This window comes from Scyliorhinus canicula, chromosome 3 (genome assembly GCF_902713615.1).
Source record: "Scyliorhinus canicula chromosome 3, sScyCan1.1, whole genome shotgun sequence".
NCBI classification, from domain to species: domain Eukaryota; kingdom Metazoa; phylum Chordata; class Chondrichthyes; order Carcharhiniformes; family Scyliorhinidae; genus Scyliorhinus; species Scyliorhinus canicula.
Genome location: NC_052148.1, coordinates 190,691,946 through 190,708,289, shown reverse-complemented (window position 1 = coordinate 190,708,289; position 16,344 = coordinate 190,691,946). Strand labels below are relative to the sequence as shown.

The window sequence follows — 16,344 nt, the reverse complement described above, 5'->3', positions numbered from 1 at the left end:
TTACCGGTTGAAAGAAAATAAAATTAATAGACCTGTATTGAAACCAGAGATTGAGAGAATGTTTATCCCACAGGTAAGCAAGTATGTGTAATAGACTCAAAGCAATCAATCTGCCTGATCAGCTTCTGTAAGTAGCAATTAACATGTATCTCTATTGTGAGATTAGGTACAGACGGAAGTGATGGCTGTATGAAAGATGCAATCAAACAGCTCCAAACTGTGGAAAGCATGGAAAGCAACAAGTTGAGAATCAATAATGTTATTTAAGATTTTTTACAAACTCGGGGGAATCATATTTAACTTATTCTGTTGGTCACTGCGGAGGCTTACTGCAGGAAATTAATAAGTTGGTAGAAATGATTATGGAATAAATTCATGTAAGGCATGAGAGTGAAACTTTCAACTTCAGTTATCGTACATCTAACTTTATGCAATTCACAATACAAATAAAGAAGCCTTCCCTAATCAAGCTGTGACTTTCTAAATCTCTTCCAGGTGGCTGCTGGCCGCGAGTGGTATGTGCATGTTATTTACACAGTTCGATCCAAAGAGAATTCCAGTAGAGGAATTGGCAAGAGAAGTGTGTACCATTCCGTGCCCTCCACAGGAAACCTTTCCAACAGCCCAATACTTGACCGTAGCCGACGATCATCACCAAGGGAACCAGATCTAGTCCAGGACATTAGAACAGAGAATAGCCGAGGCACCAATATTCAGCATATAGCACTGGACCGTGCTAATAAAATTATCATCACCCAGAAGGACTACCTGCCTCGTGGTGAGCAGTACCAGAAACCACTTCAGCCCACCACCAGCGAGGCGTTTGAAGGCGGTATCCTCCCCATGGCTGGCGGAGCTGGGGGTTTGCTGCTCTTAGTCTGTATTGCCGCCATAATCTGGCTGTTGTTGAAGCGCAGGAACAGTAGTGCCAGCAGGAAGCAGGCGCCGAGTGAGAAGCGGGCTGGCAGCAATGAAACAATGACCACAAGGCGAAGCGACAGCAGCAGCGACAGTTCAGAGGTCTAAAGGTGCTGAGAGCTGTCACGACGACTTCAACAAAAACTGGTTGTAACAGAGAAAAATCCCAGTGCCTTATCCCACGGTGCCTTGCATGAACACTTGGAGCAACAACGGCAAATGATTGTTTCTTTTTTCTCATGAGCTGAGACTTGAACAAAAACAGAAAAACTCTTTTCAAAGTGAAAACGGCAAGAAATTAAAGACAAGTTTTGAATTTGAACAAGTTATTTATGTTTGGAAAGTAGCATCCTCTTATAGCGTGTGACACTGTGGGATTGTACCCTCTGACTTTTTTATACACATTGCTGTTGGTTTCTGATGTTTGAAGTTGATGATATCCCCATATTGGTGGGGTTGAATGTCATCCCTTTGGTGGCCAATTGATGCCTTTAAACTGACACAATTTGTGCCTAGCAGCCTGGTGCTCTTGTAAAGGGGTTATCATGATTTTTGTTTCCTTTTAGTTCTTAATACCTGAACCTTGAATTCTTAATAATGGTTATTCATATGTATTGAAATGCTTGTATTACCTGTGCAGAATTTAGCTCGTTTTGTGCTTAGCTTCTATTGTTGAAACATTCTACTCCAATACCTCTTCTTAGGATAGCTATCAATGTTTAGGATTTATATATTGGCATGAAATTCAGACATGATGAGATGGTGGGGGGAAACACGAATAAGCTAACAAGAACTAACAAGAGGTTTAAAGCACATCCTTGAAGAGGTCTTGTGTGTGATTCCTGTGTATAAACTTTAAACTATTGTAAATGTATGTTGGTGACGCCATATACCTCCTGATTTAGTGCTTGTAGATTACCAAACAATGGTAATCATGAGAATATAACGTTTTTTTAGAACAGGAAGAGGTCATTTTTCTCAACCAGCCTTACCCGTTTTGATAGATCTGAACATTACACAATTACCCTCTGACCTTATCCCTCGAGCCACTTTCCCTGCAACCTCATCTATCCACTTTCTCATATCTTCAATCGCTTACATTTCAATGCCATTTACCAATCTTTTCAACAAATCCCTTATTCCTTTTTCTCTCAATCTCATTCATCCATCTTCAATCTTTTCCTTCCTTCCAAAATGCATTGACACGCCTCTTCGTCCCATTTCAAATATTAACTGCAATAACCCTGCCCTGATTTACTTTACGAATAGTTTTTCTTGAGGTGAAAACGAGTCAGCTCCTCCCCTTTGTGGAGCAGGAGAATTCTCAAATTGACACTCGTAGGATGCGCACAGAGACTGTTTTTACTATGAATCCTTTAGGAGCTGATTGTTTCAGAATGTATCTCATGTCATTATGTTCTTAGCCACTGTTTTCTTTTCCTTTGTGGCTTCTTTGGTAACACGAGTTCAGTGCAGCCACTAAATGCTGAGGATGTTTTAAATGTGCTGCTGCTTTGTCCTTCTGCACAAATCCTGTTAATGCTTTGCTTTTTAAAAAACTGGGATATTAATGAAACAGGTTGTTAAATCTTTCTACACATGATGGTGCTTTATAGTAGGATTTTGAAGTCCTGCATTTCGTGTGAATCTCTAAGCATAAACAACACTTGAATGACTTTATTAATTATAACAACTTTTGCTGTATACATTCAGTGAATGTATAGCGCTTGTAATGTGTATGACATCAGAGGACATGGACACTTTTATATGTTCACTTTGATGCTGTGACATTATTACCTCAACATTTTACATTTTGCCACCATGGTAACAAGAGCAGCAGATTTTTTTGTTATTAAGGGGCAATTTAGTTTGGCCAATCCACCTACCATGCACATCTTTGGGTTGTGGGGGTGAGACCCACGCAGACACAGGGAGAATGGGCTAACTCCACACGGACAGTGACCCAGGGCCAGGTATGGACCCGGGTCCTTGGCACCGTGAGGCAGCAGTGCTAACCACTATGCCACCGTGCCCGACAGAGCAGCAGATTTTTAATTCCGGAACTCGGAAAAGTTAAATGCCATCCCACTTTTCAAAAATGATTTGAGGTTTTTGCTCAAAAATTAATGCTGTTATGGAATACCAATCTCATAAATAAATTCAACTTATTCAGTGATTGACGCCTCTAAGCCCAGCTGTAAACAGATGTATTTATGGAATCTGAATCGAGTAAATATCCAGGAATCCTTTGTTTTTTTTAAATAAATTTAAAGTACCCAATTCATTTTTTTCCCAATTAAAGTTGCCATAGTCCCAGATGGCCAGAGGCTGCTCTCCCCTCTGAGGCGGAGAGCAGACTGGTAGTGGTTTAACCTGAGGGTCACCACACCTCAGGCAAGGGGCAAGGTTGAGAAGGCGGGGGCTTTATGATTGACCTCAGCTGGCATGGGAATTGAACCTCATGCTGTTGGCTTTCCTCTGCATCACAAACCGGCTGTCTAGCCAACTGAGCTAAACCTGCCACTTTTTTTTCCAATTAAGGGGCAATTTAGCGTAGCCATATCACCTCCCCTTTATATCTTTCGGTTGTGGGGTGAGACCCAAGCAAACACGGGGAGAATGTGCAAATTCCACACTCCGGGGCTGGGATTGAACCCAGGTCCTCGGTACCATGAGGCATCAGTGCTAACCAATACACCACCGTGCCGCCCGAGAAATCCGTTGTAATGAAAAGCAGAATTACACTTCATTCAGTCACTGTGAAGCAGCGACAATAGAAATGGTGATTAGTTTTGCAGCCTTAACTTTTATCTGAAGCGACACTTTAACATCGGAACAGGCAAATACTGTCAAAGCCCATGAAAACAGGAAACCAACTTGGGTCCCTTTGTTGAATTTACCTGAGCTTTAGCTTGATTCAGGGAATGCGAGACTGGCATTTTCACATTCTGTGCTGGAAATCTGAAATAGAAACACAAATCATACACTGCAAGTCAGTCCGCATCTGACAGAGAACCGATAGCAGAAAGCAGTTGTTGCTATCATGAGTTCTGACTATATGCATTCTGATGGGTTAAGTGACAGACTTTACTGAATTTCTTTTGAATGACAATAATACAGTAGCTTTCATGAAAAAAAAACTGTCTCATGCTTCTGTTTATTTGAGTAAATATTTGTGACTCCGTTAAGTTGCAATTCCTCTGAACTTTACAATCAGCTTCAGCTCTAAACATTCTGCTCAGAGTACCCTAAAGTGGGATTTTGCCAAAGCATTATGAAGATGTAAAGTGGGTTCTGAAGCTCAGACAGTTACAGCTCCTGTGGGAACAGGCTTCTTTTTTCACAAATTGTTGAGAACTTTGGGCACTGAATTTGTTGTGGTTTGTTTTCAGATGTGTAATGTGGTGGAATGGTTCCAAGCATGTGCCCAAAAAAGCTAAGGGCCCTTGCTAAATTGATCCTTGGGCCTCAGTGGGACAAGCATTCCACATGGGCATCTGCCACTCCTCCAGGGCCCAATCTAATTTAGCTCAATCGCCTCAGCACTAGCAGCGGACTTGAGGGGTGGCAGTTGCCATTTGACAGACGGCTGAGCACGGGGCTAGCAGCAGCCCATCGTTTTGATGGAAAACCGCATCCAGCCGAAACATGTAAGGAGAATGCGCATATTTGGTAGCATCCTCGAGTGGAACCTTTAAAGATTGCTGGCCTTGTAGACCAGTTGGGTGGAACAGGTCCAGCACCTGATGAATCCCATGGATGGATCCTGAAACAGCTGCCACGTTTGCATTTCTGTCGGAGTACCTGGCTCCCAAATACTGACAACAAGGACTTGTAACAAATAATACTTTATTCAATGGCTGCGCAGCTACACCATGCTTGTGTGGGTATAGGGGTTGCTCATGACATGTTCAAAGTCCTAGGTGTGTGTGAAGTTCCGAAATTGGGGACAAATTGGCGAGTGTTATCTGTCGTGACTCTGAGGAATGTTATGTGGCAAAGTGTGTCTTGGGCTTGATGATGACAGTGTCTCATCATGTTTGGCAGGTAGTCAAGTTCAACCCACCTAGAACATGAACCAACTAAGATTAAATATTTTTGTACCATTCTATTTGAAGATACCGTGCGGGATTCTCTGTTCCCACAACCGGCCAATGGGATTTCCCATTGTTGCCTAGCCCACTCCGTCGGGAAACCTGTGGGCCTGGGTGCACTGCCGGAAGGCAGAGGATCCTGCCAATGGAAAACCCACAGATCAGCTGTGAATGACCATGGGAGGTCTGGCGCCTCATGGGGAAACTTCCTTGAGGACTCAGGCCAGTCCTTCATGATGATGTTGTGCAGTTGTCAGATGTCCGCCAGTAAGGATTCTTGGAATTTCTGGATTCGACAAGAGGACAGCACCTCTATGGTCATGATGTCTATGTCTACCTCATGGTCTGTTTGGCCTGCATGGGTAGGAAGGCTTTGGACAAGACATTTGTCAAGTACAGCTCCTTACCATGTTTATAGACTACACTGAGATTGTAGCATTGTGGCTTTAGCTTTAGCATCATGTGCTACAATCGGGCAGACACAGTGTAGAACATAGAACACTACAGCGCAGTACGGGCCCTTCGGCCCTCGATGTTGCGCCGACCTGTGAAACCATCTGAAGCCTATCTGACCTACACTATTCCATTTTCATCCATATGTCTATCCAGTGACCACTTAAATGCCCTTAAAGTTGGCGAGTCTACTACTGTTGCAGGCAGGGCGTTCCACACCCCTACTACTCTCTGAGTAAAGAAACTGCCTCTGACATCTGTCCTATATCTCTCACCCCTCAATTTAAAGCTATGTCCCCTCGTGTTGGTCATCAGCATCCGAGGAAAAAGACTCTCACTGTCCACCCTATCTAACCCTCTGACTATCTTATATGTCTCTATTAAGTCACCTCTCAGCCTTCTCCTCTCTAACGAAAACAACCTCAATTCCCTGAGCCTTTCCTCGTAAGACCTTCCCTCCATACCAGGCAACATCCTAGTAAATCTCCTCTGAACCCTTTCCAAAGCTTCCACATCCTTCCTATAATGTGGTGACCAGAACTGCACGCAGTACTCCAGGTGTGGCCGCACCAGAGTTATGTACAGCTGCAGCATGACCTTGTGGCTCCGAAACTCAATCCCCCTGCTTATAAAGGCTAGCACACCATATGCCTTCTTAACAACCCTATTAACCTGGGTGGCAACTTTCAAGGATTTATGTACCTGGATGCCGAGATCTCTCTGTTCATCTACACTACCAAGAATCTTGCCATTATGAAGAGGCTTTTTTAGAATAGTTGTGATTGGTTGATGATCTGTTTCAATAGTTGCAGGACAACCAAATATGAAGTCATGAAATTACAGGAACAGCCATTAGAATATCATAAATGGGCCCCAGCCGGTATTCTCCAGCCCCCCATGGTGCTCCGCCTACACCAGGCAGAAACGACAAAGGTGTTGTTTACATGTGGCAGTTAAAATTGGGAAAAGGCATCGTAACATTGAAAGCCAGGTGCTGGCAAATGGGGTTAGGTAGGCAGGTCAGTTTTACACGTGTCAATGCTGATTTGATGGGTCGGAGGGCCTCTTCTGCACTCTATCATTCTTTGACTGTGTCATGTCACTCAGTGACTGTGCCAGGTTTTCTGTGACTGGCTCAGGTCAGCTAGCACCAGGCCAATGCTCTGAATGCCCGCAGACATGACCAGTTGTGATTGGGCCTAGCTCTGGAGCGCCACAGCAATGCCCATAATGTTCTGGTACATGGCTGCCTGTGACAAGGCTACTCTGTCCTGTGCCTCGGCCGCCACTTGCACAGAGTGTCCCTGGCGTTGGACATCTTGACCCATGCATCCAAGGCCTCCACTGCAGATGCCACCCGTGCTGTGTTGGCCTGGGTGGCAAGCATGATTGGTACCAATTCCTGTCTTTGCAGTCATTTGGACTCCTCCAACTGCATCTGCAGGTGCTGGATGGTTGCTGACACCCCCTCCTGTAGTGTCCGCTCTGTGCCTGCATCTCCAACATTGACCGGACCGCCCTTTCTAGAAGCCCGAGACCGATCTGCATGGCAGCTCATCCTTGGGATTCGGCCAACCTATGACCGTCCTCCCCCTCAGGGGTTCCTACCTCCACCTGAAGTACTGCAGCATGTGTGTGGTCCGCATCAGATAGTGTCCCAGGAGCTCTTCACAAAAGTGCCCAACCGAGATGGGTGTCTCTGGGATGCGGAGGGTGCCGGTGACAGCGGTGATGAAAGGTCATGTGCTTTGGGGTGTCGCGGGGTTGCAATGTGGGTTCAGGTCAACAGCAGGTCCCGTTTCATCACCAGGTGAGTCTCGGGGGCGAGGGACCCCAGATGAACATACCTCATCACCAGGTTATGCAAGACATAAGACATGGTTAGATCATGGGTAGGCATGGTGTGGGGGGAGGGGTAGCAAAGGGGCATTGCAATTCGTTGGAGGCTTGCTTGCATCTCCGATGCTGACCTCGGCCCAGTGACTGCCTGCTCTCCAATTCCGCCGTCCAGGTCCAATACCCTCTGCTCAGCTGCGGTGAGGGGCCGCAGGTCCAGCAGGTCCCCTCTGGTCTTCTCTCCCTCCCTGCGGTTGTGGCCCATCTTCTCCTGGGGCGACATGAAATGCACAACGTGAGACACACGGATGCAGGCAGCACAGGGCGTCCGCGGCCAGTGGTCATTGTGTATGGGGCACCCAGCTATGGCGGGCGGTATGGATGTTGTATGTAGTGCACTGTGGGGTGAATACGTTAGCATGGTGCGTACCCCCATGCCTAACCAGGTTCAACGGGCTACACAGTGGCCCTGGTTGGCACTGCGGACTCTGCTCCTGCATGTCCCCCTCCCCCATCATGGCACCCTTGGACCCAGGTGCCCATTCCTACTGTCAAGGGTACCATCGGCTGGCACTGCCCATGACAGTGGTATGCTCCGTGGCCCCCACCTGGTGCCCTTGTGGGGTCCAATGTGTGCATTGCCCTTGGGTGGGAGTGCTACCCCACCAGCGGGTGGCGGTCGGTTGTGGGAGAGAGGGCTGGTTTGGTGGAGAGCGTCACCAGGAGGTCACTAGAGTGCAGGAGGCTGTGGGGTGGTGGGTGGGTGGTAGGCACCCATATGGCCGGTGTCACTCTGCAGAACCAGGGACCATGGAGGGCGCGGCAAGATGGCTGCACTGCACACTGTGGCAATGGCGGTCTGTGCCTGGACACCCTGGTCCTGTGGGGGGATGCCCCGGCCCCACAACGATCCCCTGGTCACCCCCATCATCCCCACCACCACCCCCCCCAACCAGCCCGGTGATTGTTTTGCCCGCCAGCTCACAGTCGCGCATCTCCCTGTTCTACCTCCTCTCCCTCCCTCAGCAGCCACAGCGCCTGTTTCTCAATTTTTAAAAGCACAAGTGAACCTGGCCATCAGGTATTTCCTCGGCGGAGATGGAGCATCATGGAGGCCCCAGAGAATACCGGGTCTGGCCCGCTAATGATGTGTGATTGGCGTTTACTGTACATGCGGAGTGGAATGCATTGACGCCGCTGTCGAGGCACTGGAGTACTGAGATTTGCCGTGATCCCGGCGTCCGCCATGATTTCAGCATCAAGACCCTTTCTGTGCCCAAGCGCCTTTCACAATTTTGGCATCGTCCAACGGAGAATCTGACCCCTATCTTGTTTTATGCACTTGTTGGGATAGTCTTTTATCTTTGAGCCCAAGTGGTGTTGGCCTGTAGTGGGACTGTTTTGAAGACCGTCATTTACATTTGCAGGTTTATTATTTTTAAGGGCAGTTAGAACATAGAACATAGAACAGTACAGCACAGAACAGGCCCTTCGGCCCTCAATGTTGTGCCGAACAATGATCACCCCACTTAAACCCACGTAACCCGTATACCCGTAACCCAACAATCCCCCCATTAACGTTACACTACGGGCAATTTAGCATGGCCAATCCACCTAACCCGCACATCTTTGGACTGTGGGAGGAAACCGGAGCACCCGGAGGAAACCCACGCGCACACGGGGAGGACGTGCAGACTCCACACAGACAGTGACCCAGCCGGGAATCGAACCTGGGACCCTGGAGCTGTGAAGCATTGATGCTAACCACCATGCTACCGTGAGGCCCCAGTTGACCTTCACCGGTTGGTTATTGGTGTTTAATGACGGTCCTAATGTCAAGACATGAAATATGGTATGACTAATAATTGCTTGAATGCTATGTTGTCTCCATTATTCTGTAGGCCTTTTGTTTTGCTTGTGCTGATGATTTTAGTTCGGAAGAATTTATGTTTCTCAACGCAGGATCCTGGAGTAATATTTATACTCTTTGTATCACATTGTTGTTTGGGGTAGTCTGAACTATTTAATTCTTATTCATACCTTTATTTGTTACGTTTCTATCCCAGTGGATATTAAAGGTCCTGAATGATAATCACATGATCCAGGTTTTATTTGTACTATTTTGCCATCCACAAGCTGGTGGTGGAATTGTCTAAGTGCACAGCTACATATACGTGCCTGTTTCTACCTTTGGGCTATGGGTTTGGTTCCAATAAAAGCTTTTACTTCATCTGATTCCGTGGTCAGTGTGATATTTATCACAAGGGGACGCTTAATAAGATGTAAGCTTGTATTTCTTTTGATTTGCCAGATAATGCAGCACTGCTACAAATATGCCACCCCTTCTCAGACTTTTCCCAACTGACTGAAATGTTTTTGTCGAGTACGAGGGTGTCGACACGCAAAGTCCTTGTTCCGTATGGCCAACTCCTGACGCCATGTTGATTAGCTGTGTTCCCAAAGACTGGTGACCAAAGACTTGTAACAGATAATACTTCATTAACTAACTTGAGCAGCTACTCCATGTTTGTCATCTACCCGTACGCTGAGGAAAACTTCTGCACTCCTGTCACATGACCCTTTTTGTAGTCATGTCATCGTGTGACCAATCGGTCTACAATTTCCTTCCTGAAAAGAGGCCTGTGCATGGCTCCCTTAATTTACTGTGCCCAGGACACAAACACAAATTCACTCAACATTATTACATTTTAGATTCTTCTGGACCTAAAATACTTTTCTTACTTGTAATCTTTTGTGTAATATATATATAATCTGATGGAAATGCAATATACCACACATCAGGAAAAGATAATGCACACTAACAAAATAGCAAATGACAATAGTTGGAGGAACAAAGGTGGTATAGCAACATCTATGTGAAATGGAGTAATCCATCAGTGCAGCAACGACACTGAAGTAACTTGAATACCACAATCACACAAAGGAAGAAACCCTGTGACTTATAATAATACTTATGGATCCTGCAGGAAATAGGACAGGCCAGGAAAACAAAGATCAGAGGCGCGATTTTCCCACTGTGTTATGTCCGATGCCGATCCCGTTGCGACAGGAGCATCGTGGGATAGATCCAAAATGGGCTTTGCGCTGGGTGCAAAATCACGTGTGCCACCCAACCCACCGCGCCCAGTGCGATCCGGATCACACCCTCGCTGGTTGTGATCCAAGTAATATTTAAATCAGCCACCAGGCTCATCTAAATATGCACGGGTGGGTTGAGGCCTCATTCTCCCAGCTCTTGGGAATCACTGGCCACACCAGTGAGGCCAAACGCGGGTGCCAGTTGGAACTGGTCATCACAGGCAGAGACCAGATGTGATGGCCACTCTGGGGGTCTTGGTTGCCTGGACCCTATGTGCCAGGGGCCATGTCCATGAAAGGGGAGCTCAAGGGGGATGGGGGTATGAAGTGTGGGGGGATGAAGGGCAAATATGAAGGGGCGTCATGAGAGTCGTGTGTGTGAAAGGGGGGTCCAGAAAGGGAGAGGCCCTAAAGGTGGGGGTCCTCAATGGTCCCATGGTGGAGGTATGCTTACTTGGGGGTGGAGAAGGCGGGTGTTGCCCATGTCTGTGGGAAGTTTCATTGTCTGTGGGTGGGGAGTGTGGGGAATCCTCAAGCTTACTTTGAGATCGGGGGGGGGGGGGGGGGGGGGAGGGGGGGGGGGGGGTGTCAAGAGAGATCTGGGAGCAATTTAAAAGTGGCTTAGCTGATAGCCCGAAGGTGAGTTCTGCTGGGATGGAGAGCTTTCAAAATGGCTGCTCAATCTCTGAGGAGTCGGGCTGGTCAGCAAGGTTTAGATCCCTGCTGCATTTTTTCTAGACCAGGTAGAGACTCCCCAAATCCCAAAGAAATTAGTGTGTGGGTGAATACACGTTTAGATCTCAACCAAACATCAGGTGGGAAACACCCTGCCAAACGTGCCCAAAATGACATGGGGGGTGGGAGTGGGGGTCGGGGGTGGACTTACCGACCACCCACCGCGTGTTTTCCGACAGTGGAGGCAGCCCGCCAATGGGATTTACCAATCCCGCCCTTAGTCATATTTTGGGTGAATTTCGCCCCAGGTTTCAGAACTTTGACGTCATTTCTTTAGAAGTCTCCAGGATAGTTGAGGAAGGTAACACATAGGCATTGTCAGTAAGGTATCTCACATGGGCAGCACGGTAGCACTGTGGATAGCACAATTGCCTCACAGCTCCAGGGTCCCAGGTTCGATTCCCGGCTTGGGTCACTGTCTGTGCGGAGTCTGAACATCCTCCCCGTGTGTGCGTGGGTTTCCTCCGGGTGCTCCAGTTTCCTCCCACTGTCCAAAGATGTGCAGATTAGGTGGATTGGCCATGATAAATTGCCCATAGTGTCCAAAATTGCCCTTAGTGTTGGGTGGGGTTACTGGGTTATGGGGATAGGGTGGAGGTGTTGACCTTGGGTAGGGTGCTCTTTCCAAGAGCCGGTGCAGACTCGATGGGCCGAATGGCCTCCTTCTGCACTGTAAATTCTATGATATCTATGATAAGTGGTTTGTCTGGAAGATGGGGGGCATGATTTACCGGCTGCCTGGAATCGGGAGCGACGTGCCCGGTGGATCCTGCCAGAGGGCTCTTCAGAATTCCCAACACTCGTTACTCTCCATGTAATCTAACAAGCTTAACTTCTCACTTAACTATACCAACGGCAGTTCTAACCAGCCCCCGGGATCTATCGACCTCGCCGAGAAGACCCCAGCTGGGAACCATTTAGCGCTGGTCCCCACAAACAGGTACCAGGTGCAGTGGGACCTGGGGGTCACCCAGGTGATCAGAGGCTCTCGGTTGTATGAGCTCCTGAGCAGGTTAGTATCCTGGCACTGCTGACACCATCTGGGTACCATGGCACTGCCACCACGCCAGGGATCAGGCCCAGGGGTGTGCTGCCCGTATGAAATGGGATGCTGTGGGGACTCAAGGGTCCCCAACAGGTGAGTTGGGGTGTTCGGCGGTACGCGGGTCGCATTAGAGGATCGAGAGATTGGGGGGGGCCAATTAAAAATGGCTTCGCTGATAGCCCGAAGGGAGTTCTGCTGGGATGGAGAGCTTCTGCTCCGCCTAGTGCCTCAGGTTGGGTGACCTTATATTATACCTGGAAAAATGTGGTAGTATGACTAGGGGTATTACGGTACCTGGAAGTGTGAGCTGCCATTGGTGCAGAGTGAGAATGTACGTGCGAGAACAGTACGGTCTGGAAGACCGTCCTGCTGGCCCTACGGTCCAGATATCTCCCAGTCTCCCACTGGTAAGAGATCATCCCAGACGCCCTCCATTCTATCCGGTCACTTCTCTGTACCTCCACTAACCAAACGCCTCACGAACACCTTCTTGTTTTTCCCAGGAAGTCTTCCTCAGGGACCCCGCTCCCGACCTGGCTGGCTACCCCCGGGCCCATCTTGCTCCGGAAGCACGTGTGGGTGCACAAGTCGGACCCGTTGGTCGAAAGAGTCCAGCTACTCCACGCAAATCCGCAATACGCGTATGTGGAGTATCCCGACGGCCGACAGGACACGGTCTCCCTTCGGGACCTGTCTCCCGCCGGATCCCGGTCACACCCCCTAGTGCCAGCACTCCCCCCAGCAAGCCCCCCCCCCCCCCCCCCCCCCCCCCCCCCCCCCCCCCCGGCCCCACCGACACCCACACACCCACGACCCAGCGGACAGGACGCCCCTCCCCCGGCCTGGCCTCCGCTAGCTCCGACCAGGAGTACGGACACAAGAACAGGATCATCGCTCCCGGAGTCACGGACGAACACCACTCCAACGTCGCCGGCACAGCTACGCAGGTCAAGCAGGATGTCCAAGGCACCCGATCGGCTGATCGAATCAATGTGACCTGCTGATGGACTCTTGTTTTCCTTATCTGTTCTCCATTTCCCCCCCCCCCCAATTTTTACACACTGTACATAGTTTTGTTGTATTTTGCACATAATTGCGGGCCAGTGGGCCGCCATCAATGCAATGGTACGACCTAACATCTCTAGTCATACCACCAGTCTCTCACGTACTCACGGGACACGCCCCCCCCCCCCCCCATGTCCGTGTTTCCGGTACCCCCCCCGGTTCTTTTTTCAACAGGGGGTGAATGTGGTAGTATGACTAGGGGTATTACGGTACCTGGAAGTGTGAGCTGCCATTGGTGCAGAGGACTCGTGCCCATTGGCCCATTGATTTTTCTGACCAGTTCAGGTGATTACACGGCTCAGGATAGCCAGAAAATTACCTCATTGTGATGGATGAGAAATTGTAACTCTGTGGGACACTCGATAGGACAATCGGTCGTTTCTTGTCCATCATTTATTTAGTGTATCACACTATCCAGTACCTGGAGATTTACTGAACATGAAGGGAGTCTTCGCCTCCCATTACTCACTGTGCCCAGCACTCAAGGAGGCTTGGAATCTGTGAGGGTGAAACTGATCTTCAGCAGATCACAGGAATGGTGATAGTCACTCAGGCTGAAATCCTGATACATTTTCTCTTCCCTTGAATTCAACAGAAAAGAAAATCAAGACAGAAGATAAACGAGCTGCTGAGATGAACCTCACATCTTGTATGTTTTCAAACTTAATCCTGAAAGTTCCCAGTTGGGTGAGTGATGTATACCTCAACTCGTGGGTGTGTAGCCTGTTACCTGGTACCATTGTAATCATTCAGAAAGAAGTTGACATTTCCAGTCATGTTTGAGCAAGTGCTTCTCCATTTCAGCAACATGCTGAACATTAGCCTTCTTCAATTTGTGTTCTCAGATACCCAAATAAATTCAAAACTGGGAGGGTCACTGCTAGACCGATAGTTTCAATGGTAGAAGTCAGAGCGGGGGTGTTTAATATTCTTCAAAACCAAAACTTCATTTAAAACAATCTCTGTATTTTGCCATTCTAAATTAAACATCCCAGGAAATGAAAATTAGACAAATTCATGTGCATAGCGTTAAGTTAGTACATCATTTCATTCTCGCTTACTTTAAATAATGGGAGGCCTGAAAATTGCAGTCGCTGGGGATGGGAAGCTAACAGCCTGGTTTTAAAACCATATTGCACCCACGTAATGCGGGGGAATGAATAAAGGGGAGAAAACTGGACATAATAATCGCTTCTTGTCACAAGTAGGCTTCAATGAAGTGACTGTGAAAAGCCCCGAGTCGCCACATTCCGACGCCAGTTCAGGGAGGCCGGTACGGGAATGGAACCCGCGCTGCTGACTTGTTCTGCATTACAAGCCAGCTGTTTAGCCCACTGTGCTAAACCGGCCTCGTGTGTTGAAGTACAAACAGAAGTGACAGAAATGCCTGGCTTGGTCAGCAACTGAGGTCGTATTCATTCTGCCATGGGGCCTGAGCCCAAAACCTTGACCTTTTTATCTCTCATCTGCTGATCAAGCCAGCTGGATATTTCAGTGTTGAAGGCAGGAGAAGAAACTGACCAGAAGTGCAATGCCAATAGACAGATCCACAGGTAAATTATAATTAAATTCTGCGCCCATTTATTTCAGTGTGAAAACAGTTAAAATGGATGCCAATCACAGTGATACAGTATTCTGCAGTTCAAAAGTGAGGTAAAAGTGATGGAGGCAGTTATTGGAGTCCACCACAAGGGGGCAGAGGATGTACATATTTATCACAGGCTCATGTTGTCTATAATTAGCACCAATTTGATCCTGGTGTGAGGTTCATTTGAAAATGCTGCTCATGTTTTCTGTAGTAATTCTAGAGTTTTTCTGGTCAAGGTAAAGCTCTGTCTGAGCCCACACAGGCACCACCGCCCAATGGGATGAATCTGAATCTGATTCACTTACCCAAACTATCTTTTTACAGATTTATAGTCAGGTGCAATTGTTCAAAAGAACTTGTCAATCTGTGAGATATAAATGTTATTTGCACAGCTGGTTCACAGGTGGACAACTGTCTTGTCAGGGTATCATGTTTTAGTTTGGCTCAGAGGAGGTGATCATCATCTGTAGGTCCCAAGATTGGGGTTCGAGAGGGGGAGGGGGGGGGGGGTGGGGGTCAGGGCTAAATCCCTGAAAAATGTTGGCGCATCAGAAACTTGACATGATCCTACCAGATAAATATTGTGGCTACAAGAGCAGGTCAGAGGTCGGGGATCCTGCAGTGAGTAACTCACCCCCTGACTCCCCAAAGCCTGTGCACCATCTACAAGGTATAAGATGGAAGTGTGATGGAATACTCTCCATTTGTCTGGATGTGTGCAGCTCCAACAACACTCAAGAAGCTTGGCACAATGCAGAACAAAACAACCTTCCTGAACTGCACCCCATAGACCATCTTAAACATCTATTCCCTTCACCACTGGCGCACAGTGCTCGCAGTTTGTCCTTTCTGCATGATGTACTGCAGCAACTCACCAAGGCTCCTTCAACAGCACCTTCCAAACCAATGACCTCTGTCCCCTAGAGGGACAACAGCAGCAGATACCACCTGCACGTTCTCCTCCAAGACACTCACCATCCTGACTTGGTAATATATCACCGTTTCTTCACTGTTATGGGATCAAAATCCTAGAATTCCCTCAGAACCAACATTGTGGGTTTTCCTACACGACATGGACTGCAGCGATTCAAGAATTTCTCATTTAGAAATGAGCAACAAATGTTGGCCGAGTCATTGCCACTCACATCAGACGAAAGAATGAAAGAAAAGCTTTGTTCATTCCTGTACCAGCCTCCCCAGACAGGCGCCGGAAATGTGGCGACTAGGGGCTTTTCACAGTAACTTCATTGAAGCCTACTCGTGACAATAAGCGATTTTCATTTCATTTTCATTTTCATTCACCTTCTACTGTTTTTGTTAAGTGGATGGACCACATGACTCAGGAGCTCCAGAAACAGAGAGATGCCGTCAAGCTGGAAATGATGGCGGCAGTGAAGGGTGCGATCACAGAGGTCCTGGCCCCCCTCAAGGTGGCATTGGAGAAGACCGAGAGATGACTGAAAGCACAGGAGGCAACCATCAGAGGCCTAGAGAAAGCGGCGACTGACCGA

The 16,344-nt window shown here is 48.0% G+C and overlaps 1 protein-coding gene across 1 annotated transcript in view; it reads left to right on the top strand.

The window, feature by feature from the left end:
* The window catches only part of frem3 (Fras1 related extracellular matrix 3), a 248,885-nt gene extending 245,478 nt beyond the window's left edge, over positions 1 to 3,407 (top strand). Inside the window, exon 24 of the mRNA XM_038791914.1 lies at positions 496 to 3,407. Coding sequence (XP_038647842.1) covers positions 496 to 1,026 — 531 coding nt within the window. The 3' untranslated portion in view covers positions 1,027 to 3,407. The remainder of the gene's footprint in view (positions 1 to 495) is intronic.
* Positions 3,408 to 16,344: the final 12,937 nt, after the last annotated feature.